The sequence below is a fragment of the Haliaeetus albicilla genome, chromosome 7 (assembly GCF_947461875.1).
Source record: "Haliaeetus albicilla chromosome 7, bHalAlb1.1, whole genome shotgun sequence".
NCBI classification, from domain to species: Eukaryota; Metazoa; Chordata; class Aves; order Accipitriformes; family Accipitridae; genus Haliaeetus; species Haliaeetus albicilla.
Genome location: NC_091489.1, coordinates 38,758,257 through 38,775,129, shown reverse-complemented (window position 1 = coordinate 38,775,129; position 16,873 = coordinate 38,758,257). Strand labels below are relative to the sequence as shown.

General features: G+C 53.9%; 3 protein-coding genes across 8 annotated transcripts in view; 2 read left to right on the top strand and 1 right to left on the bottom strand.

Annotated features, from left to right (window-relative positions):
* USP28 (ubiquitin specific peptidase 28) overlaps nt 1-6,716 on the top strand; it is a 29,413-nt gene extending 22,697 nt beyond the window's left edge. For all 5 annotated transcript variants that reach the window (XM_069787861.1, XM_069787863.1, XM_069787862.1 and 2 more), the window contains 6 exons: nt 1,004-1,182; nt 1,278-1,356; nt 1,736-1,815; nt 2,842-2,965; nt 3,812-4,010; nt 5,469-6,716. In XM_069787861.1, coding sequence (XP_069643962.1) covers nt 1,004-1,182; nt 1,278-1,356; nt 1,736-1,815; nt 2,842-2,965; nt 3,812-4,010; nt 5,469-5,644 — 837 coding nt within the window. In that variant the 3' untranslated portion in view covers nt 5,645-6,716. The remainder of the gene's footprint in view (nt 1-1,003; nt 1,183-1,277; nt 1,357-1,735; nt 1,816-2,841; nt 2,966-3,811; nt 4,011-5,468) is intronic.
* A 1,185-nt stretch (nt 6,717-7,901) lies between these two features.
* Nucleotides 7,902-10,927, bottom strand: CLDN25 (claudin 25). The gene has a single exon (XM_069787873.1). It carries the CDS (start codon nt 10,925-10,927, stop codon nt 10,253-10,255), a length of 675 nt encoding a protein of 224 aa, XP_069643974.1. The 3' UTR covers nt 7,902-10,252.
* A 288-nt stretch (nt 10,928-11,215) lies between these two features.
* LOC138686163 (G protein-activated inward rectifier potassium channel 4-like) lies at nt 11,216-16,331 on the top strand. 2 transcript variants are annotated; one of them, XM_069787871.1, is made up of 4 exons: nt 11,217-12,319; nt 13,017-13,235; nt 13,343-14,528; nt 14,776-16,331. In XM_069787871.1, exons 2-4 carry the CDS (start codon nt 13,062-13,064, stop codon nt 15,123-15,125), a joined length of 1,710 nt encoding a protein of 569 aa, XP_069643972.1. In that variant the 5' UTR covers nt 11,217-12,319; nt 13,017-13,061; the 3' UTR covers nt 15,126-16,331. The 2 variants fall into 2 exon arrangements, with proteins under 2 accessions (XP_069643973.1, XP_069643972.1); XM_069787872.1 differs by lacking the exon at nt 13,017-13,235 and having other exon boundaries at nt 11,216-12,319.
* Nucleotides 16,332-16,873: the final 542 nt, after the last annotated feature.

Genomic DNA, 16,873 nt, shown 5'->3' with positions numbered 1-16,873 from the left:
GTTTGCTAAATCCAATAGTATGGATATCTGTTTTCACAGAATGAAGAAGCTATGCTATATTGACATATCAAGAATGTGAAGGGAATGATTTGTGCGGTTTTTCTTCTAGTTAATGGCATTTCTGTCCTGCATTTCTGCTTCTGCTCTCTTATTGTGACAACGTATTGGTGGGTTCTAAACAGTTTTTAGAGTTTGTAAGAAAGAACTCCCTCCTCCCAGGAGAAGCAACAGCCTTTTTGTTTGTTTTCTTTTTTTTTTTTACTTTTCACTATGTTTTCTGCTGATTCTTTTAGTATTGGCAGTTCTTTCGATCCATACAGTAAAAAGTAGACTTGCGTTGCGTGCCTTTCGGAATCTGTTGCCTGGGTCCTCAGTGTGATCATCAGAAAATAAACCAGCACTCGTTAAATTTTTTTTTTTTTTTTTTTTTTGTCCTGAACATGCACGCTTGCTGTGACCTCTCTTGTAAAATGTGTCCTTGAGAAATGTGTGCGTTGAACAGAGGGATTTGAAAGAATAAGCACTGAATATTGAAGCTGGTCTTAGATTTTACAGGCTGGTAGATTTAACTAAAAATGCCGCATGGGAGAGATCACCTGTGTTATTAATCTACAGGAATATAAATCACAAGATACTCTTGCACCTTACTACAGATACAGGTGTTGTGCAATCGATTTTTACGACCTCGGCACTTGCAAGAGGATTACCAAAACTGTCTAAGGTAGCTATATGCCTCCTGCTCTGAAAGGCATTCAGACACCTCGATGCTTTTGAAAATCACACGCTTGATGCTTGGAGTTTGCCTTGGTGTGGATGCCTTTTGTTTATAGTTCCCAGTGTTTGTAGGCTTCTGTTCACCCCTAGAATATAACCAAGCAGTGGAGGCTAGGTATCACCCATGGGAATCCCTTTGTTACAGGGCAGGTTTAAGCTTCGTATCAGCTGCTGTGGAATTGCCATGGACAGACAAGTGGGTGTGTTATTAAGTGTGTTTCATTGGCAGGCGTTCCATGAGGAGTACTCCCGGCTCTACCTGCTTGCCAAAGAGACCCCGACCCCTCAGAACGATGCCCGGTTGCAACACGTGCTCATTTACTTCCTGCAAAACAATGCTCCCCAGCAGGTGGTGGAACGGACCCTTCTTGAGCAGTTTGCAGACAAAAACCTCAGCTATGATGAAAGGTTTGTGCCGTGGATTCCGAGATGAGGCTTTTCTCATCTGGAAGCAGCTGGTGCCATCGTTCTGATTTTTTTTCATCTCTGCTTACATGGAGCAGGTCAATTAGCATTATGAAGGTAGCACGAGCGAAGCTGAGAGAAATTGGTCCTGACGATGTCGATATGGAGGAGTACAAGGTGAGGGACTGGAGCGCTGCCTTTGATCCTTCACGCTGTCAGAACTGATGCTGTCCAAAGCCGCGCGTGGGAAATGGGGAGCACGGCGCAGAGCCGCACCAGCAAATGCAGCGGTCGCTGACCCACCTGTCAGCAGTGTCCTTGCTGTCTGAAGTGTGTGTCTGCAGAAGGATGCTGAAAGGGAGAATGCATACGCTGGGAGTCTCCTGAGGAGTGTCTGTGCCGTTGACTAAATTGATTTACATGTCGCTTATGAGAGATGTTTAAACCCGTCAAAGGGTAAAATCTGATGCGCTTTTGAGGTACGAAGGAATGTAAAACACGCGTGTGCGTGTGGCGGGTGAAGCTGATGCTCTGCTTTCTTGCTGCTCCTCAACAGAGATGGCACGAAGACTACAGTCTTTTTCGCAAGGTGTCGGTTTACCTGCTGACAGGGTTGGAGCTGTACCAGAATAGAAAGTAAGTTACTTTTAATTGTGTTTGGACAAGATGAGCGATAGCCTAAAAGTAAACGCCACTTTGACAGAACAACTTCTTTCTGACCTGTATATTATGCTGGGGTACCAGCTAGCTGTCTGACAGTTTCTTAGAGCTTCCCTGAATTTTCCCCTCTGTGAAGTAGAGCTTTATATTCTCATTTCTAGAGATGGGTTTATGGGAATGGTTGCCATCACTTTTTTTGTTTTTTTTCCATTGGCTTCCTGTACCAAAATTACACCATCTTGAATTGGACATTATACTTTGTGTAAACACATGCTTTGGAGTGCTCTAGAATCTTAAGAAGTTTAAAAGGGCCTTTTTTTTTCCTCCTTGCTGTCTTAGAACCCGAATTTTACATCAGTAGTGCAGTGTGGAGAAGGACAATGCCATTTTAGGAAGAGTTTGTAATCTGAAAAGTTATTTTTCCAATCCGGAAAATAAACTAGCTTTCAGAAATGATTTGTGGATGGAAACAGAATTGAATTTTGAGGTGATTAGCAGGGATGAGCCACCAAATGCAGGTGGGCAAATTGACCAGAGGCTGGTCGAGAGCCTGTTAGAGCTTCCCTGAACTGACCTAATCCCTGTCAGCTGTTCTGTTTTCTCATCACGGGATTTAGAAGCTAGAAATGTGTAAAGGAACTGAAAACATTACCTCGTGCGCTTCCTTGAGTGTTCTCTCAAAGTGCAAAGATCGCGGAGCCATACAGAAAACGTTAGCCTGAGCGTGAATGCCAGTGTCAAGTTGTAGACAAACGTGGCTTTAAAGGGCTCTTCCAAGGATGCTCATTTGGCATACTGGGCAAAAAGGAACATGAATTACTTGATGTAGGGCGTCTGTTCATTTATGCTTTGGCAAGGAAATAAAAGTTTTTGCCGTTGGGCCTGATGCTAGTTACCGTTCAGGCCAAGTGAAAAATATTTCCTGAGCTGACAAGCCTAAGTGCGCTGCAGTTGTGACCTTGGCAGGGCCTGTGGGCTGGCGAGCTGACGCTCTTGTCCTAGGTACCAGGAGTCGCTCACCTACCTGGTCTACGCCTACCAAAGCAACACCAAGCTGCTGATGAAAGGAACCAACAGAGGAGTGAATGAATCGCTGATTGCCTTGTACAGAAGGAAGTGTCTCCTGGTTTGTACTGAGGAGCTCTACACTCATTGTTGGAGAGGAGGGGAGGGAGCAGACTGGGTGACATCGGCTCCTGTGGTGCAGTTTGCTTACCGGCTGCTCGGTGTACATCGCCCACGGAATCAGGCCGTACCACATCCCCTTGTAGGAGCACGCTTAATTAACGTGCTGCATTTTCAGGGCAGGCTCAGATGCTGCTGATCACGCTCTTGGGTTTTAACTTGGCGCTTGTGTCATTAACTTGGTGGTTGCGTTGTTTTCTGTCCGTTCACTTCCTCCCCCTGCCCCAATATTTATTTCTAATATTAATGGCTTCCTCTGAGTAAAAGATGATGTCCTTTTCCATAGGGGGGGCGAAAAAACAGCATAAAAATGAGGTTTGTTTTTAGTTCATGCTCCATGGTTGCCAAGACCAGTGTCACTGTCTCTCTTGTGCCTATTGCCGTGGCTTCTGCCCTTACTGAGTGCCAGCAGTAGTGTGGAAATCCAGGAAATAATAATTCAGTGAAAGAATGTGCCCTGCGGCTCCCAGGGAATCTGGGTAAAGGCAGATCTGGACCTTGGCATCTTAAAACCGGAATTATAAATAAGCTGTATGTACTCTCCTACAGTAAATTACACATACGTATACAAATATATATATCCGTTTGTTTTCTATGGTGTGATTCCTGTGATTAAAGGTGGTTATTCCACCAGAACCCGGCGCTTGGTTCTGTTAAGTCTTTGCGTCTCTGTGTGGCCGTCGGTGAAGGAGCCCAAGCTGTGTGCCTTTCCAGACAGCATGCTGAGAATCTGAGGTCTGTGCTTGCATTTTAAAAGCCTGTCTCCTGGTTCTCCCTTCTCCCCTAGAAGCTAAATGAGGTGGCAGCATCTCTGTTCGTCAGCCATGAAGAAGCTCGTGTTGCAGAGGGCATTAGCATCCTGAACGAGCTGATCATCCCCTGCATGCACCTCATGAACAACTTTGAGATCTCCAAAGAGGACCTGGATGCCATCGAGGTCATGAGAAACCGCTGGTGCTCCTATTTGGGACGAGAAGACATGGATGGTAGGGGACGGCTGCTGGACTTACCTTTTTCATGCTGTTTGTGGGCAGGGCAGTGTCTAGATCTGAACTAGAGAGGGATTAAAGGACCGTTTAAAACACTACCTTAGATTCCTGGCGTTTGCACTGTAGCACGTTTTGGTATTTCTGATTGTTAGAGGAGAAAGGGATTTGAAGCATCCATTGAATTGTATTATAGAAGAATTTAATCTTCTTGTGCACTAAACCTGCCGGAGAAGGATTCATCTTCCCTGAAATGTGAAAAGCTACTTTCAAAAGAATGACTTAGCGGTATCTAGATGTGCTTTGGTTTTCTGTTGTCTTAACTGAATGGGGGGTTCCCCCCAGATGGCAGGTGACTGCTGGCAGGCTTAGAGGCATAGGCAGGCTCCTCTTCAGGAGGGAGGAACAGGTTTTATCAGTGGCCAGAAACATGGCCAGAGTTGCAGAAGACTGGATGGGGGAGCAGACTCGGGGGATCTCTGCATTCTGAAGAGGGAGTTGTTGTTTCAGAGCTGAATTTTGGTCCTGGGTAGCCGTTCTTGTTCTGTATTGCCTTCTGTGGTCCAGAGTCGGGCTCCTGTGAGTACCCTCAGGTCATTTTTCTTAAGAGAAATTGGTTCCAACACTCCTTCATCTGTGTGTGAAGGCTGGGGGAGTTGTTGCGGGGGTTTTTGTCATTAGCAGAGGGTAAACTTGCTGAAGGAAAATAATGCAAAACCACAGAGGTTTCTTCTCAAACTACTGTTGTAAAATAATTGGATACATCTATGCTAATATGCAAGTTTCCCATTCTTGGGCTTGCCACGATGGCATTTACTTACACAGAAGGTTTTAAAGAAGCAGAAGTAGGCTGCTTGTGCCTCCCGCATCATGTGAGCTAGCTCAAATGTCACCCCTTCTGCCTGCTGCATCCTCTAATGTGCCGTCTGGCAGCGTTTGCATGGCCTGCTCCTGTGGGACTGTCCTTTACCAGGACTGGACGATGCCTGCACAGTACAGGCTGACCTGCCAAGGCCTGAGATGTTACAGGCTGTCAAGTGCGCTTCGTTTCCTTCAGATGCAGAGTCAGTACTTGAGTGTTGCCTTGAAACATGTAGTTACTTCTGGCTGGCTGGCCAGTACAACACCTTTGCAGGGAAAGCACAATACCCTGGTGGGCCATGGGGCTGTCCCTGGGGCAGCCAGGTGGCAGCAGAGCTGCCCTCTTTATGGAGCCCTGGGTTAGGCGGGTAAGACCTGAGGACCAAATGAGACCCAGGCTGGCAGCTGGTGCGACGCCTTCTCTGCGTCAGCAGATGCTGCTCATCCCCGCCTGCAGGAGATGGGCGGTTTTCAGCGCTGGAAGATGATTCTCTAAAAGGCGTCATAGATTTTTAGCTCGCGGCCCTGGGGCCCTCTGCCATCTGGTCTTTCGCTGTTGCTGTGCCACTGACTGTTTCATCCTTTCCCCCTTGACAGCAAAACTGCAGATGAAGCTGGGCGAATTACTGCCCCGGCTCCTCGACTGCTCCACCGAGGTCATTGTTCTGAAAGAGCCCCCGAAGATCCGGCCCAACTCCCCCTACGACCTCTGCAGTCGGTTTGCAGCCGTGATGGAGTCCATTCACGGGGCCTCGACCGTGACTGTGAAATAGACTGCGGACTCCCCGCCGTGGCACGGTACACGCACTGCAGACCACCCGCCTGCCGGGGTCCTCCTGCCGGGCAATGTTGGAAAGGGAGAGGGAAGAGGAGGGGTGATTCGCATTCAGAGCTGTGTTCTTTGTAAATACGAACGAATACAAAGCAGTATTGCACTTCTGAGAGAAAACGTTCAGCGGTAGTGCGAAGGACCTGAACCACTGTTCTAGCCTGACATGCCAGGTCCCTGGCAGTGCCGTCTGCCGAGGGCTCCCTGGGCCATCTTGGGAGGTTCTTCTCTTGGGCACCTTTCTAGCCACAGATCCCTGGGCCCGTGATGGCAGCAGAGCAAGAGACTGGCTCCTCTGGTGAGCCAGGCTATGAGCCATCACTGATCTGTCAGACACATTTACATCTTCCTGAATGATTAGCGACCAGAGATTATACATCCAGTTCTTGCCAAGCTCCTGCTAGCAGGAGTCTGAGTTGTGTGATTAGGAGGCAGAGAGGGAACGGTGGCTCACACTTTCTATCGTGTGGGCAGTCACACGTGTCGCTGCATATTTTGGTCAAGTCAAGCAGGCATTTGCCTTTTGTATTTTAACTGGCAAAAGGAAATATGCAGGAGTCTGCCTCTGAGAAAGGCACAAGCAAACAGTGGCAGTGACAAGAGACAGGACGGGACTGTAAATATTGTCTCCCACACACTCATGCTACAGCAATAGCTTGCCGGTTAAGGGAGATCACGCTCCCCGAAGGGTATTCCCCTCTCGGATCGGAAGGCGAACTTCCTTCTCCTCTGCTGGATTTTCAGTGCTGGATTATTGTTGACGACAACTGCGAGGGCTATAGAATCGGTTCCTTTTTTGTTGGTGGTGGGTTGGGTTGGTTTTTTATTGACTTTCTGTAAAAAATGTGCCCCGTTTGGATTTCCTTTTGCGGGCAGCCTGTACTTGCGTTTGAGCTGCGGCAGTTGTTTTAAACCAAATGTTCTGAGTAAGTGGAGGGGTGGATCCTGTTTGTTAGGACTATGCAGATTTTTCTAAAAGTGCAATAAAAGCATTTGTTCTACGTTAGAATGAAAAAGCTCCCTCCGTGTTTTTATTTTGCTCCAGTGTTATGCCTTGAGTTTCCTCCTGGCTTCAATATGAAGAAAGGGAAGCAGGAAAAAAAAATGCTGGCAAAGTAATGCAGAAATTTCTGTGGCTCGATGAAGCTCCCAGACAGGCAGAACAGTGTGCCGGCTCGTGAGCTCCTCTTGGGTCTCCTGTGAAGGCAGCAGGGCACTTGGAAGCCACCGGGACACAAATTTCACATGCTTTAGCAGAGAAATGGGTGAGTGTGGTGACGCTGAGCGTAGCTAGGTTTGGAGCAGGCGTGCAAAGAAGCATGCTGGGGAGAGGCTGGGAAGGCAGGCCCTGAGGAAACGTCTTTGTTTGCACTCGATGCTGGGAGGTTTCTTTCGAGTCTCCTTCTTCAGAGTGGAGAATCTGTCCTGGAGCCCTTTCCCATTGTAAGCCGCTCTCCGTTAACTCATGGGGTTTTGGAAGAGGGAGTCTGCCGTTCCCAAGCAAGCAGCAGTAGGTAAGCATTCACATTAAGTCAGTGAAGAGGAGGGAAAAACGCTCTCTTCCTGTAGCCAAACACTCTATTTTCTTTCTTAATCGGGGAATTGAAACATTTAATTACATATTGAGCTGCTAACATGACCCTATGTTATAATGGCACCCTTTTACCGGCTGCTGCTGGCATTACTCTGACAAAATACAGATTTCTTGTCAGCAGCGTAGAAAGAGGGGAGAGACACGCACACGGGTGAGGGTTTTTTCCAACACATTAGGCAGATGTTTCTAGGACTTGTTTCTAGTGCAAAATTTGTTGTAATTAGCAGAGCTGTCTTTGAATGGAAATTGTCAGCACGGTCCCACCATCCTGTCGGTGTGCATTTCTCCATTATTTAGGAATAAACAGCTCCCATGGGAGAATCCTGCATTCTCCCAGTTATTTTAGGATAAAGTAGAAGTGCCGTTGTCTATAGAGACTCAAGCTGCCCATGCCCAGACAGTGAGCCGTGCCTTTTCCTGGTAATGGGATGCTGCAGAGCTGGGACTGCTGCTTTTTCAGGGTTTTTTTCCCTGTCGTCGTGATGGCTGTCGTGGTTTAACCCCAGCCAGCAGCTAAGCACCATGCAGCCGCTCACTCACTTCCCCCCTACCCAGTGGGATGGGGGAGAGAATCGGGGAAGAAAAAAAGTGAAACTCATGGGTTGAGATAAGAACAGTTTAATAGGACAGGAAGGAAGAAATGAATAACTATAATAAAATGACAATAATAATAGTAAAATAATTGGAATATACAAAACAAGCAACGCACGATGCAATTGCTCACCACTTGCCAACCAATGCCCAGTCAGTTCCCAATTGGCGATTTCTTCCCCCCAGCCCCACTCCCCCCAGTTTATATATGGGACATGATGTCACATGGTATGGAATATCCCTTTGGCCAGTTTGGGTCAGCTGTCCTGGCTGTGTCACCTCCCAATTTCTTGTGCCCCTCCAGCCTTCTTCCTGGCTGGGCATGAGGAGCTGAAAAAATCCTTGACTTGGTATAAACACTACTTAGCAACAACTGAAACCATCAGTGTGTTATCAACATCCTTCTCATACTAAATCCAAAACATAACACTATACCAGCTACTAGAAAGAAAATTAACTCTATCCTAGCCGAAACCAGGGCAACAGCTAGTGGAAGGATGAGACCTGCAACTTCCTTCTCAGGGTAGTCTGACTGCAATGAATGAAAATGTTGAACTTTTGAACAGAGACCCTGGGGCCGCGACACCGCATACTCAACAACTGCGCTCACTCCTCCTAGCCAGCAGACAACTCGCAATTTCTAGACAGCTTTTGCAATGCTGTTGAGTCATTCCAACTTGTAGGCAGTAGGATGTGATTTGGGAAGAGAATCCTGAACTAGGAGCAGCCGGTTACTCCGACTGTCACGAGACAGTAGCTTTGCCCTGTTCTTTGGGTCGCTGCCAGAAAGTGAAATACCCAGCTGATGTCCAAAGCCGGCTTTAAAAAAAAAAAAAAAAAAAAAGTAAAGGCTTCTCACAAGTGCAGGTCGGTGCCTGGAAAGTCATGATATTTGGGTTGGGAGGCAAGGGAGGAAGGGAGGAGTGTCCCCAAGCTGGAAACCTTTGCTTGGTGTCTGGTCCTCCCCTTTCCCAAGGGCGTGGGTGACGGGTGATGGCCAAAACAGACTCTCTTTGCTGCCTGGGTTGCTCAGACCTCACCAGGGCAGCTAACGGCATGTGCAGGTCTTTGGAAAGCACCCTCGCCAGCCAAGAATGCCACCCTCCTGGCCCCTCTGTTCTACCTCCCTTGATCTTCGTTAGGAAGGACTGAGCACCTGCCTCTCCCCCCTTAACTCTCTGCACAACTGGCTGTGCCCCAAGTCCAGGCAGTGTAAGAAATGCCTGGGGAGAATCTTTTTTCTCTCTCCCTGCCTACCCACTCCTTTCTCTCCCCTGCAGCTGAGCAAAGTACAGGTTTCAAAAGGGGACTTCTGGAGGACGGCGGACTTTGCTTCCCCCAGGAATGCTGGTGTCGGCTGGGGGCTTCCTTGAGTTTGGTCACGCGCCCATGGCTTTTAGCCTGTGGGGATTAAACCCGCGGTGAACTCGGTTTTTAACAGTGCTGTAGCAGTGGGCTGGCTTCTGTCAGGACTCTGGGTGTTAATCCAGCCTGATGTTCCGTGCTGTTGGTTGCACAGAGGCGTGCAAGCAGACTTTATTTTTACAGCTGAATCAGGAAAATGTGGAAGAAACGGTTAAAGACACCAGCAAAACACCACTCTTGCCTCTTCTGCACAGGTAAATGATGCAGTTGAGAAACTTCCTACACGAAGGTCGGTGGTGTGCTTATGGCGTTATCATTTTAGCCATGAGAAGATGAGGCTACTGCAGGGGATACAGCCGCTGGCATCCTGTCTTTGCAGCAGGAGCACTCTTTGGTACTGCCTCGTCTCTCGTTTTCCTTCTCCCCCTTGTTTTCCACCTTTCTCTCCTTTTCCCCCCCCGTCTTTTCTGGACAGACCAACACATCATTGGAGCAGCAGCGCTGCCCCTTGCAGCTCCCACCCTTCATCCCCACTCATGCTGCGCCTCATGCAAGGTGCAGCTGTAAGTTCAGAGCACAGAAACACACTGCCGATGACCGCGATAATTTATTGCAAATACAGCAGAGTGATGCGGACAGGCAAGGAATGAGCTGCTATGCTGAGGCACGGCTGCTAGCCATGACAGACTCGGCTACAGGGGATTCGCAGGGGATGCTAACACAGCGTCATCCATAAGCGACGCTACCACAAATGTCACCAGGAGTACAAAGTGCTGCCCACCGCTCTGCCTCTGCCTCGTTGCCTTCCCACGCTCACTCAGCAAGTGCTGCAGGGAAAGCTGTTGCTCCCTAAAAAAGAAAAAAGTGAAGCAGGCACACAGAGGAAGGAAAAAAATCTGCAGGGCTGTCGTAGGAATTAGCAAATCATCCTGTAAAACACGCAGGAGCCGTCCCTGCAATCGGAAGAGCCAGGAGGCGCGCAGGGCACAGCACCCCGAGTCTCTAGATGACCAGGTCTGTGGTTTTGGGGTGTGGGTGGTGGCCCCCGGCTGCATCCTGCGTGGCGGGGGGCTGGTGGCAGGCGGAGGCTGGCGGCATTGCGGTCCTTGTGGAGCGGGCGCTGCAAGCGAGGAGCAGCCCACCAGTGGCGAGGAAGGCTCCGGCAAACCACCCCAGGAAGGTGGCCTCCCCGAATTCCCACCGGGGGACGATGTCGGGGACGGTGTCATCCCAGAAGTCGAGGACGGTGTTGTAGGCGACCCAGGAGATGGGCGCCAGGGTGGCCATCCCCGCCGTGCCAAATGCCACTCCCCCGGCGAGCAGGAGCCACCGCTTTAGCCCAGGTTTGTCCTCGCAGGCTCTCCAGCCCTCCAGCCCCAGGGCAGCGAGGAGGCACCCCAGCAGCCCCAGCCCGTTGGATAGGCACATCAGGAGGCGGGAGATGCGCAGCTCAGGGGGCAGCGCCAGGAAGGAGCCATGGGCTCGGCACTCGACAGCCCCTTCCTCCCGGGCGATGCAGACCTGCCAGAGCCCCATGGTCCAGACCTCCAGCTCGTTCAAGTCCAGGTTGAGGCTCTTCCAGAGTGGCACGAAGGTGGTGACGCAGGAGGAGACCCACCCGAGGATGGCCAGCAACATCCCCCCTGCCTGCACCCTCGCCCGCCAGCTCCCAGCCATGCTAACGCCGCCCTGCTAACCTGCACGACAGGTGGAGATAAGCCACCCTGAGTGGCGGCCGCGGGCATTAACACTTGTGGAGCAGTGTCCGCCCCGCCGCCGGCCGCGTCTGGCGCCCAGGGCAGTGAATTCAAGCCTGTTCCTCCAACGCCGGGGTGTGGCCACGGTCATTTTCCAGCCATTGTTGGTTTTTCCAAGCTAAAAGGAAAGCGCGCTGGGCTCGGCAGAAAAAGCTGGGTGCATCCCCACCGTGACTCTGGCCCGGGTCCCACCGCTGCCTCACCGTGCCCAGGAGGGTTAAGCCAAAGCATGCAAATCCTCCGAGCCTCGGCCACCCTGAAGCAAGAGCCTTGGCAGGGAAAGCGTCTCTCAGCAGCAACGGCTCTGGCCATGGTAGGATGGGGAGGGGACCCTGAGGTGGGATGCAGGCAGCGGAGAGCCAGAGTCAGGCTCTTCTCAGGAGGGCTTGAGGCATCGACCCTCATTCAGTCATTAAATAAATCTCCAAAGTAGCCCTCCAGAGCTGCGTCAAGGACGAGGACGTCCAAGGGAGGGTGTGCCTTTGCCTGCCGCTCGCAGGTGGGCACTGATCACCCTGTCCTGCACCCAGCACCTCACCAGGGGACACGGTTCTTGTTGCTTGATGTGAGCAAACTCTTGCCTGGAAGAAGATATCCTGCTGCAGAAAAAAAGATGGGGGGAAAAGGTTGGGCTGCATCGTCAGGAAAATCCCAACTTTGTGCTGGTGCTCAGCTCCCATCCGCCCCCGCAGGCGTCCCCTCCACGGGGTCCAGCTTGCAGATTCATCTTCCCTGGGAGATTAGCGACTAATCTCTCCTTCATCTGCCATCTTTCTTATCAACAGCGGTATCGGGGGCCAGGCTGAAAATTACTGAGTCCACCTGGTGCCGGGGGTCTGGCCCCAGTGAGCGTTGAGGGGGACCTTCGCAGAGGGCTCCTAAAAGGAGAGGGCAAGGGAGGATGGACCACATTCAACCTGGAGTACAGCCAAGGTGGGAGAGGGGGGACATTTTCCAGCCCTTGTTGACGGTCCCATCCCCAAGAGCAGATGGGGAGCATCATCCCGAGGGCGAGAGCAGGGAAATCCGCTGGGAAACCCCTCCTGCTCCTTCCCCCGGGCGTCAGGGCGCCCGCTCCTTCCGATTAAATCATCTCAAGGTAATTGCGCCTGTCATTGAGACAGATTAATGGGCGACCTTCTGCTGCTGGAGCCGGATTGGCAGCCGCCGACAAGCTCCCCGTCCTTCCCTCCCACCGGCCGCAGCGGCACCCCATCCACAACCAGTGGGAAGATGCCTGGCGGCGGCCAGGACAGAGCGGGAGCTGAGGACGACGTCTGCTGGTCCGGCAGCTGCTCCGCCTGGACATGAGGTGGGTGCCTCTCTCACCCGGGGGTCTCTGCAGGGCTGGGGGGCTGGGAGGTTGGCCCTGAGGACCACTGGTCCCACCAGGGCAGTGGCAGGAGGTGCCATGGGAGTGGAAGTGGTCCTGCCCCAGGGCACTGGCTGGGGATGCTTGGAGGAGGCAGAGTGCCTGCGCTCCCCCTCCCCATCCCTGTCCGTACGGGTCACTGCTTTCTGGGTTGCATTTTCAGGAACGTGACCTCCCATCGCATCTCCCCGCGGGGACTTGGCTGGACTCGGCCCGTCCCGAGCTGCCCAGCTGTGGGTCTGCATCTCTATCATGGGCTGTCCTTCCTCCCGCACCCAGGGGCTGCCCGTTTCTGCTCAGAGCTCATTAGAGAACTGGCAATTATGGCCACGGCCTGGGACAAGCGTGGAGCGCAGCTGCGGGCGCTCACCTGGAGCTTGGCCGCTGCCGGGGCTGCTCCATGCCGGAGGTGAACACCTCCTTCCCTGGCCTCTGCAATGCAATTATGGCCCCTAATGGGCTTAGCCATCTGGTGCCAGCCCGTTGCCGCCCCAGCACAGCCCCATGGCTGGCACATGCACTGCCGGGCGAGGGCAGCCCCACCAGACCCTGGCCCATGGGGACGCGGAGAGGGGCCGGAGCCCCACGCCGTCCTCCACGTCCAAAATAATGCCCCGCTTTGTGTCCCCCATGGCAGGACCCTGCGCACAGCTCGGGGCTGAGCCCCCGTCCTGGCACTGCCATGGTGCTCCCCTGCGCCCGCAACAGCGGCAGCGGCGGCTGGCTGGTACCCGAGGAGCCCCGCGGCCGCAGCAACTCTATCCCCCCGGCGCAGACCCCCACCGCCAAGCACATGCTGGCTTACCTGCCCCGGCCGCCCACCGACTCCAGCTGGTACGGCACTTTCCCCCAGAAGGTATGGCTTGTGCCGGGGCTCTCGGGCATCCTCTGGACAGGATGCCACCGGGCGGTCGTGGTTTTCAGAGGTGATTTCTTACCGGCGGCCTCCTTTCTGCGCTGCAGCCTGAACTCCCAGCCGCCCCTGGGGCTCTGGTGGAAGACAGCAGGCAGCAAGCCAGCACCGCTGCTGCCAAGAGAAGCGCCCTGATGCCAAACTACCCATCCCCACCCTGCCGTGGAGGCACCGTCCCCGATGAGCCATCCCTGCTGCCAAGCCGCGGCAGCGTGGCCACCCAGCACCGTCCCGGTGATCTGTCCCGGTGCCTGCTGGCTGCCCCACAGGAGGCGGGCACCCACTGTTACGCGCTGCACACACTGAGCGTGCCCAACATCCCCAGCTCGGTGCGCAGCAAGACCCCCACCCGCAGCGCCGGCGCCACCACCCCAGAGGGGCTGCAGACCCGGCGCCGCAAGCTGCTGGAGGACGATGGCCCCGTGGTCCAGGCCAGCAAACGGCAGCGGCAGCGCTACGTGACGAAGGTGGGCAAGTGCCAGGTGAACCTGGGCAACATCCAGGAGAAGAAGCGGTTCCTCTCAGACATCTTCACCACCATCGTGGACCTCAAGTACCGCTGGTTCCTCTTTGTCTTCATGATGTGTTACATCGTCACCTGGGTGGTCTTCGGCACCGTCTACTTCTTCGACGCCTGGGTGCGGGGCGACATCGGGCACCGGGGTGATCCTGAGTGGCGGGCGTGCATCGAGAACGTGGACGACTTCATCTCTGCCTTGCTTTTCTCAGTGGAAAGCCAGCGGACCATTGGCTATGGCTCCCGGATGGTGACAGCCAACTGCGCCGAGGGTGTCATCCTGCTGATGGCGCAGTCCATCGTCGGCTCCATGATCGACGCCCTGATGGTGGGCTGCATGTTTGTCAAGATCTCCCGGCCCAAGAAGCGCGCCCAGACCCTCATCTTCAGCAAGAACTGTGTTGTCTCCCGCCGGGATGAGAAACTCTGCCTGATGTTTCGCGTGGGAGACCTGCGGGACAGCCACATGGTAGACGCCAAGATCCGGGCCAAGCTGATCAAGTCCCGGCAGACGGCCGAGGGGGAGTTCATCCCCTTGGAGCAGTCGGAGCTGAACCTGGGCTACGACACGGGGGAGGACCGCCTGTTTCTGGTGGAGCCCCAGATCATCTGCCACGTCATCAACCGCCACAGCCCCTTCTGGGACATGTCGGCCGAGTCACTGCGCCGGGAGCAGTTCGAAATCATCATCATCCTCGAGGGCATTGTGGAAGCCACAGGCGAGTGGTCCGCAGGGGTCGGGGTGGGAATGGGTGTCTCCCCTGGTGTCCTGGAGATGCCGGGCGAACCCGGGCTTGGGGCTGGCATCTTGGGAAGAGATGCCTGGGGCCGAAACCGGCTGCCCCCCAGGAAATGGGTGACCCAGGGCTGGAAGCCCCGCGTTAGGCTGCGGGTGGTTCGTAGCGGTGCCCCGGCGCTCTGCCCACTGGCAGCAGCGGTGGCAGCTGAGCTGTTCTCTCGCCGCAGGAATGACGTGCCAAGCCCGCACCTCGTACACGGAGGACGAGATCCTCTGGGGGTACCGCTTCGAGCCCTGCATGTCCCTGGAGAAAGGCGCCTTCCGGGTGGACTACAGCCGCTTCGAGATGACCTTTGAGGTGCAGACACCAGCGGCCAGTGCCAAGGAGCTGCATGAGCTGAAGGAGCTGGAGCAGCAGGAGCACTCCATGCTCAGCCTCTACTGGGACCACCTCCTGCAGCCCTGCACCCCACCGGGGACGGGGCCCGGCAAGGATGCTCTCACCGGGCTGAGCGGTCCCGGCAGCGTGGCCGAGGGCAGCCGGGATGAGCCGCTGGAGCGGGGTGTTGCCGCCTGAGCCACTCCCGGGGGGCCACGGGATGGGACGCCCGGCCGTGCCCTCCGTGCACGGCGGGTGCCTGGCAGAGGGTCCCACGCCGACAGTGCCATAGCCCACCCTCCCTCCGTGGGGCTGAGCCCTCCTGCTCCCCGGCCCTTGCCCCCCCACCCCACAGCCCCGGCTGCAGCCACGTGGCATTATTTTTGCAGTGGGTGATTAAAGTCTCTTAATTAAAAAAAACCACACAAATAAATCAGCAGTGTTTGTTCTGTTTGCACGACACTTGACAGGGGTTGCTCAGACCCCCTGAATGGGATGGTTGCTGCACAGCATGGGTGGGGAGGGGCTGTGACCCCACACAAGGCTCCAGGCCCCCCCCCCACTGCCCCCCACATCACTCCAGGGCACCCCTGCAGCACCCCACAGACCCAAACATCACCCCACAGCCTCCCCCCGACACCCCCAAGCTGACCCCCCAGCCCCACGCATTACCCCAGGACCCCCCCCCATCGCAGAACTGTCGCAGCTGGCCGGTGCTGCGAGAGGCTGGGACAGAGTTTAATAGAGTTAAACAAATATAATTAAATTAATTATGCTGATAGAAATAGATGAATGGCATTAGGTGGGTCCGTATTCATTCCTGCACAGGGGGTGCCCTGCGAGGGTGGCATTACCCAGTGAGGGGGTGTCCCACCCTCCCATCCCCCCTCCCCCCCAGCACAGCACGGTGTACCTAACTCATCACTCCCGCCCACGCCACTAATTACTAATCACAGTAAAACCCCACAGAGCAGCCGCGTTCCTGCACCATTCTCACCACCTGGCTGCTGCACCGCCATGCTGGGGGGGATCTCGCTGGAGTGATTTGGGGTTCAGCGAGGGGTTGGGGTGGGGGGGTTCTGGTTGTACTTGGCTGTCCAGGGGCACCTCGTGTCGCCACGGCCAGCTCGTGCCTCTGGCGTGTGTCACTGCAGCGCAAAATATACCAGGGGCGGCAGCAAAATGCCACCGCTGCGCCACATCACGGTGCTTAATGTCCCCTTTTATATTTATAAATCCATATAAAAGTTCTTATGTAGCAGGTCTGGCTGGGATGGCATCACCCCTCCAGCGCTGTGCTTTGTGGCCATCGCTTGAGGTGAAGGAGAAGATAAAATCCTTTTGGTTTCCTTTGCTGCTGCGTGCTGCCTTTGCTTTTTCTTTAATTAAACTGCCTTTATCTCACCTCATGGGTTGTTCGGGTTTTTTTGTTTGGCTTATTTTCTGCTTCTCCCCCACTGTCCTGCTGAGGAGGAGAGTGATGAAGCAGCTGGGTGGGCATGTGGGGCCACCCACGACAGTGTATATGTGTATAGAAGTATGGGATTTTTATATATATGTGTGTATATACACAAAAAAACCCTAGAAGTTAATATACTTTCATACCCTGAAGAGGAGGACAGCAGACATTTCAGCTGGCAGAGCCCTCGCGGGCTCCTCTCGCCCACCTGACTGACCACCTCAGGGCCGACCTGACCCTAAATCATGTAACTAAGGCCATTGTCCAAAACCCCTCAAACACCCCCGGGGCGTGGGGGGGTCTGCACACCCCAAGGGCGGGGGCCAGGCCTGCAGGCAGGTGTCATGGGGGAGGGCACACCGCTGCTAATTACAGTGGGGTAATTAACCTCTCTTTTTTTTGGCCCTGCTGTGTTTGATGCACCCTGGGATGCAGTGGGCCCTCTTGGCTGGCTCCTATTGCACCTGTTGCCCCCCCCCAGCACCCC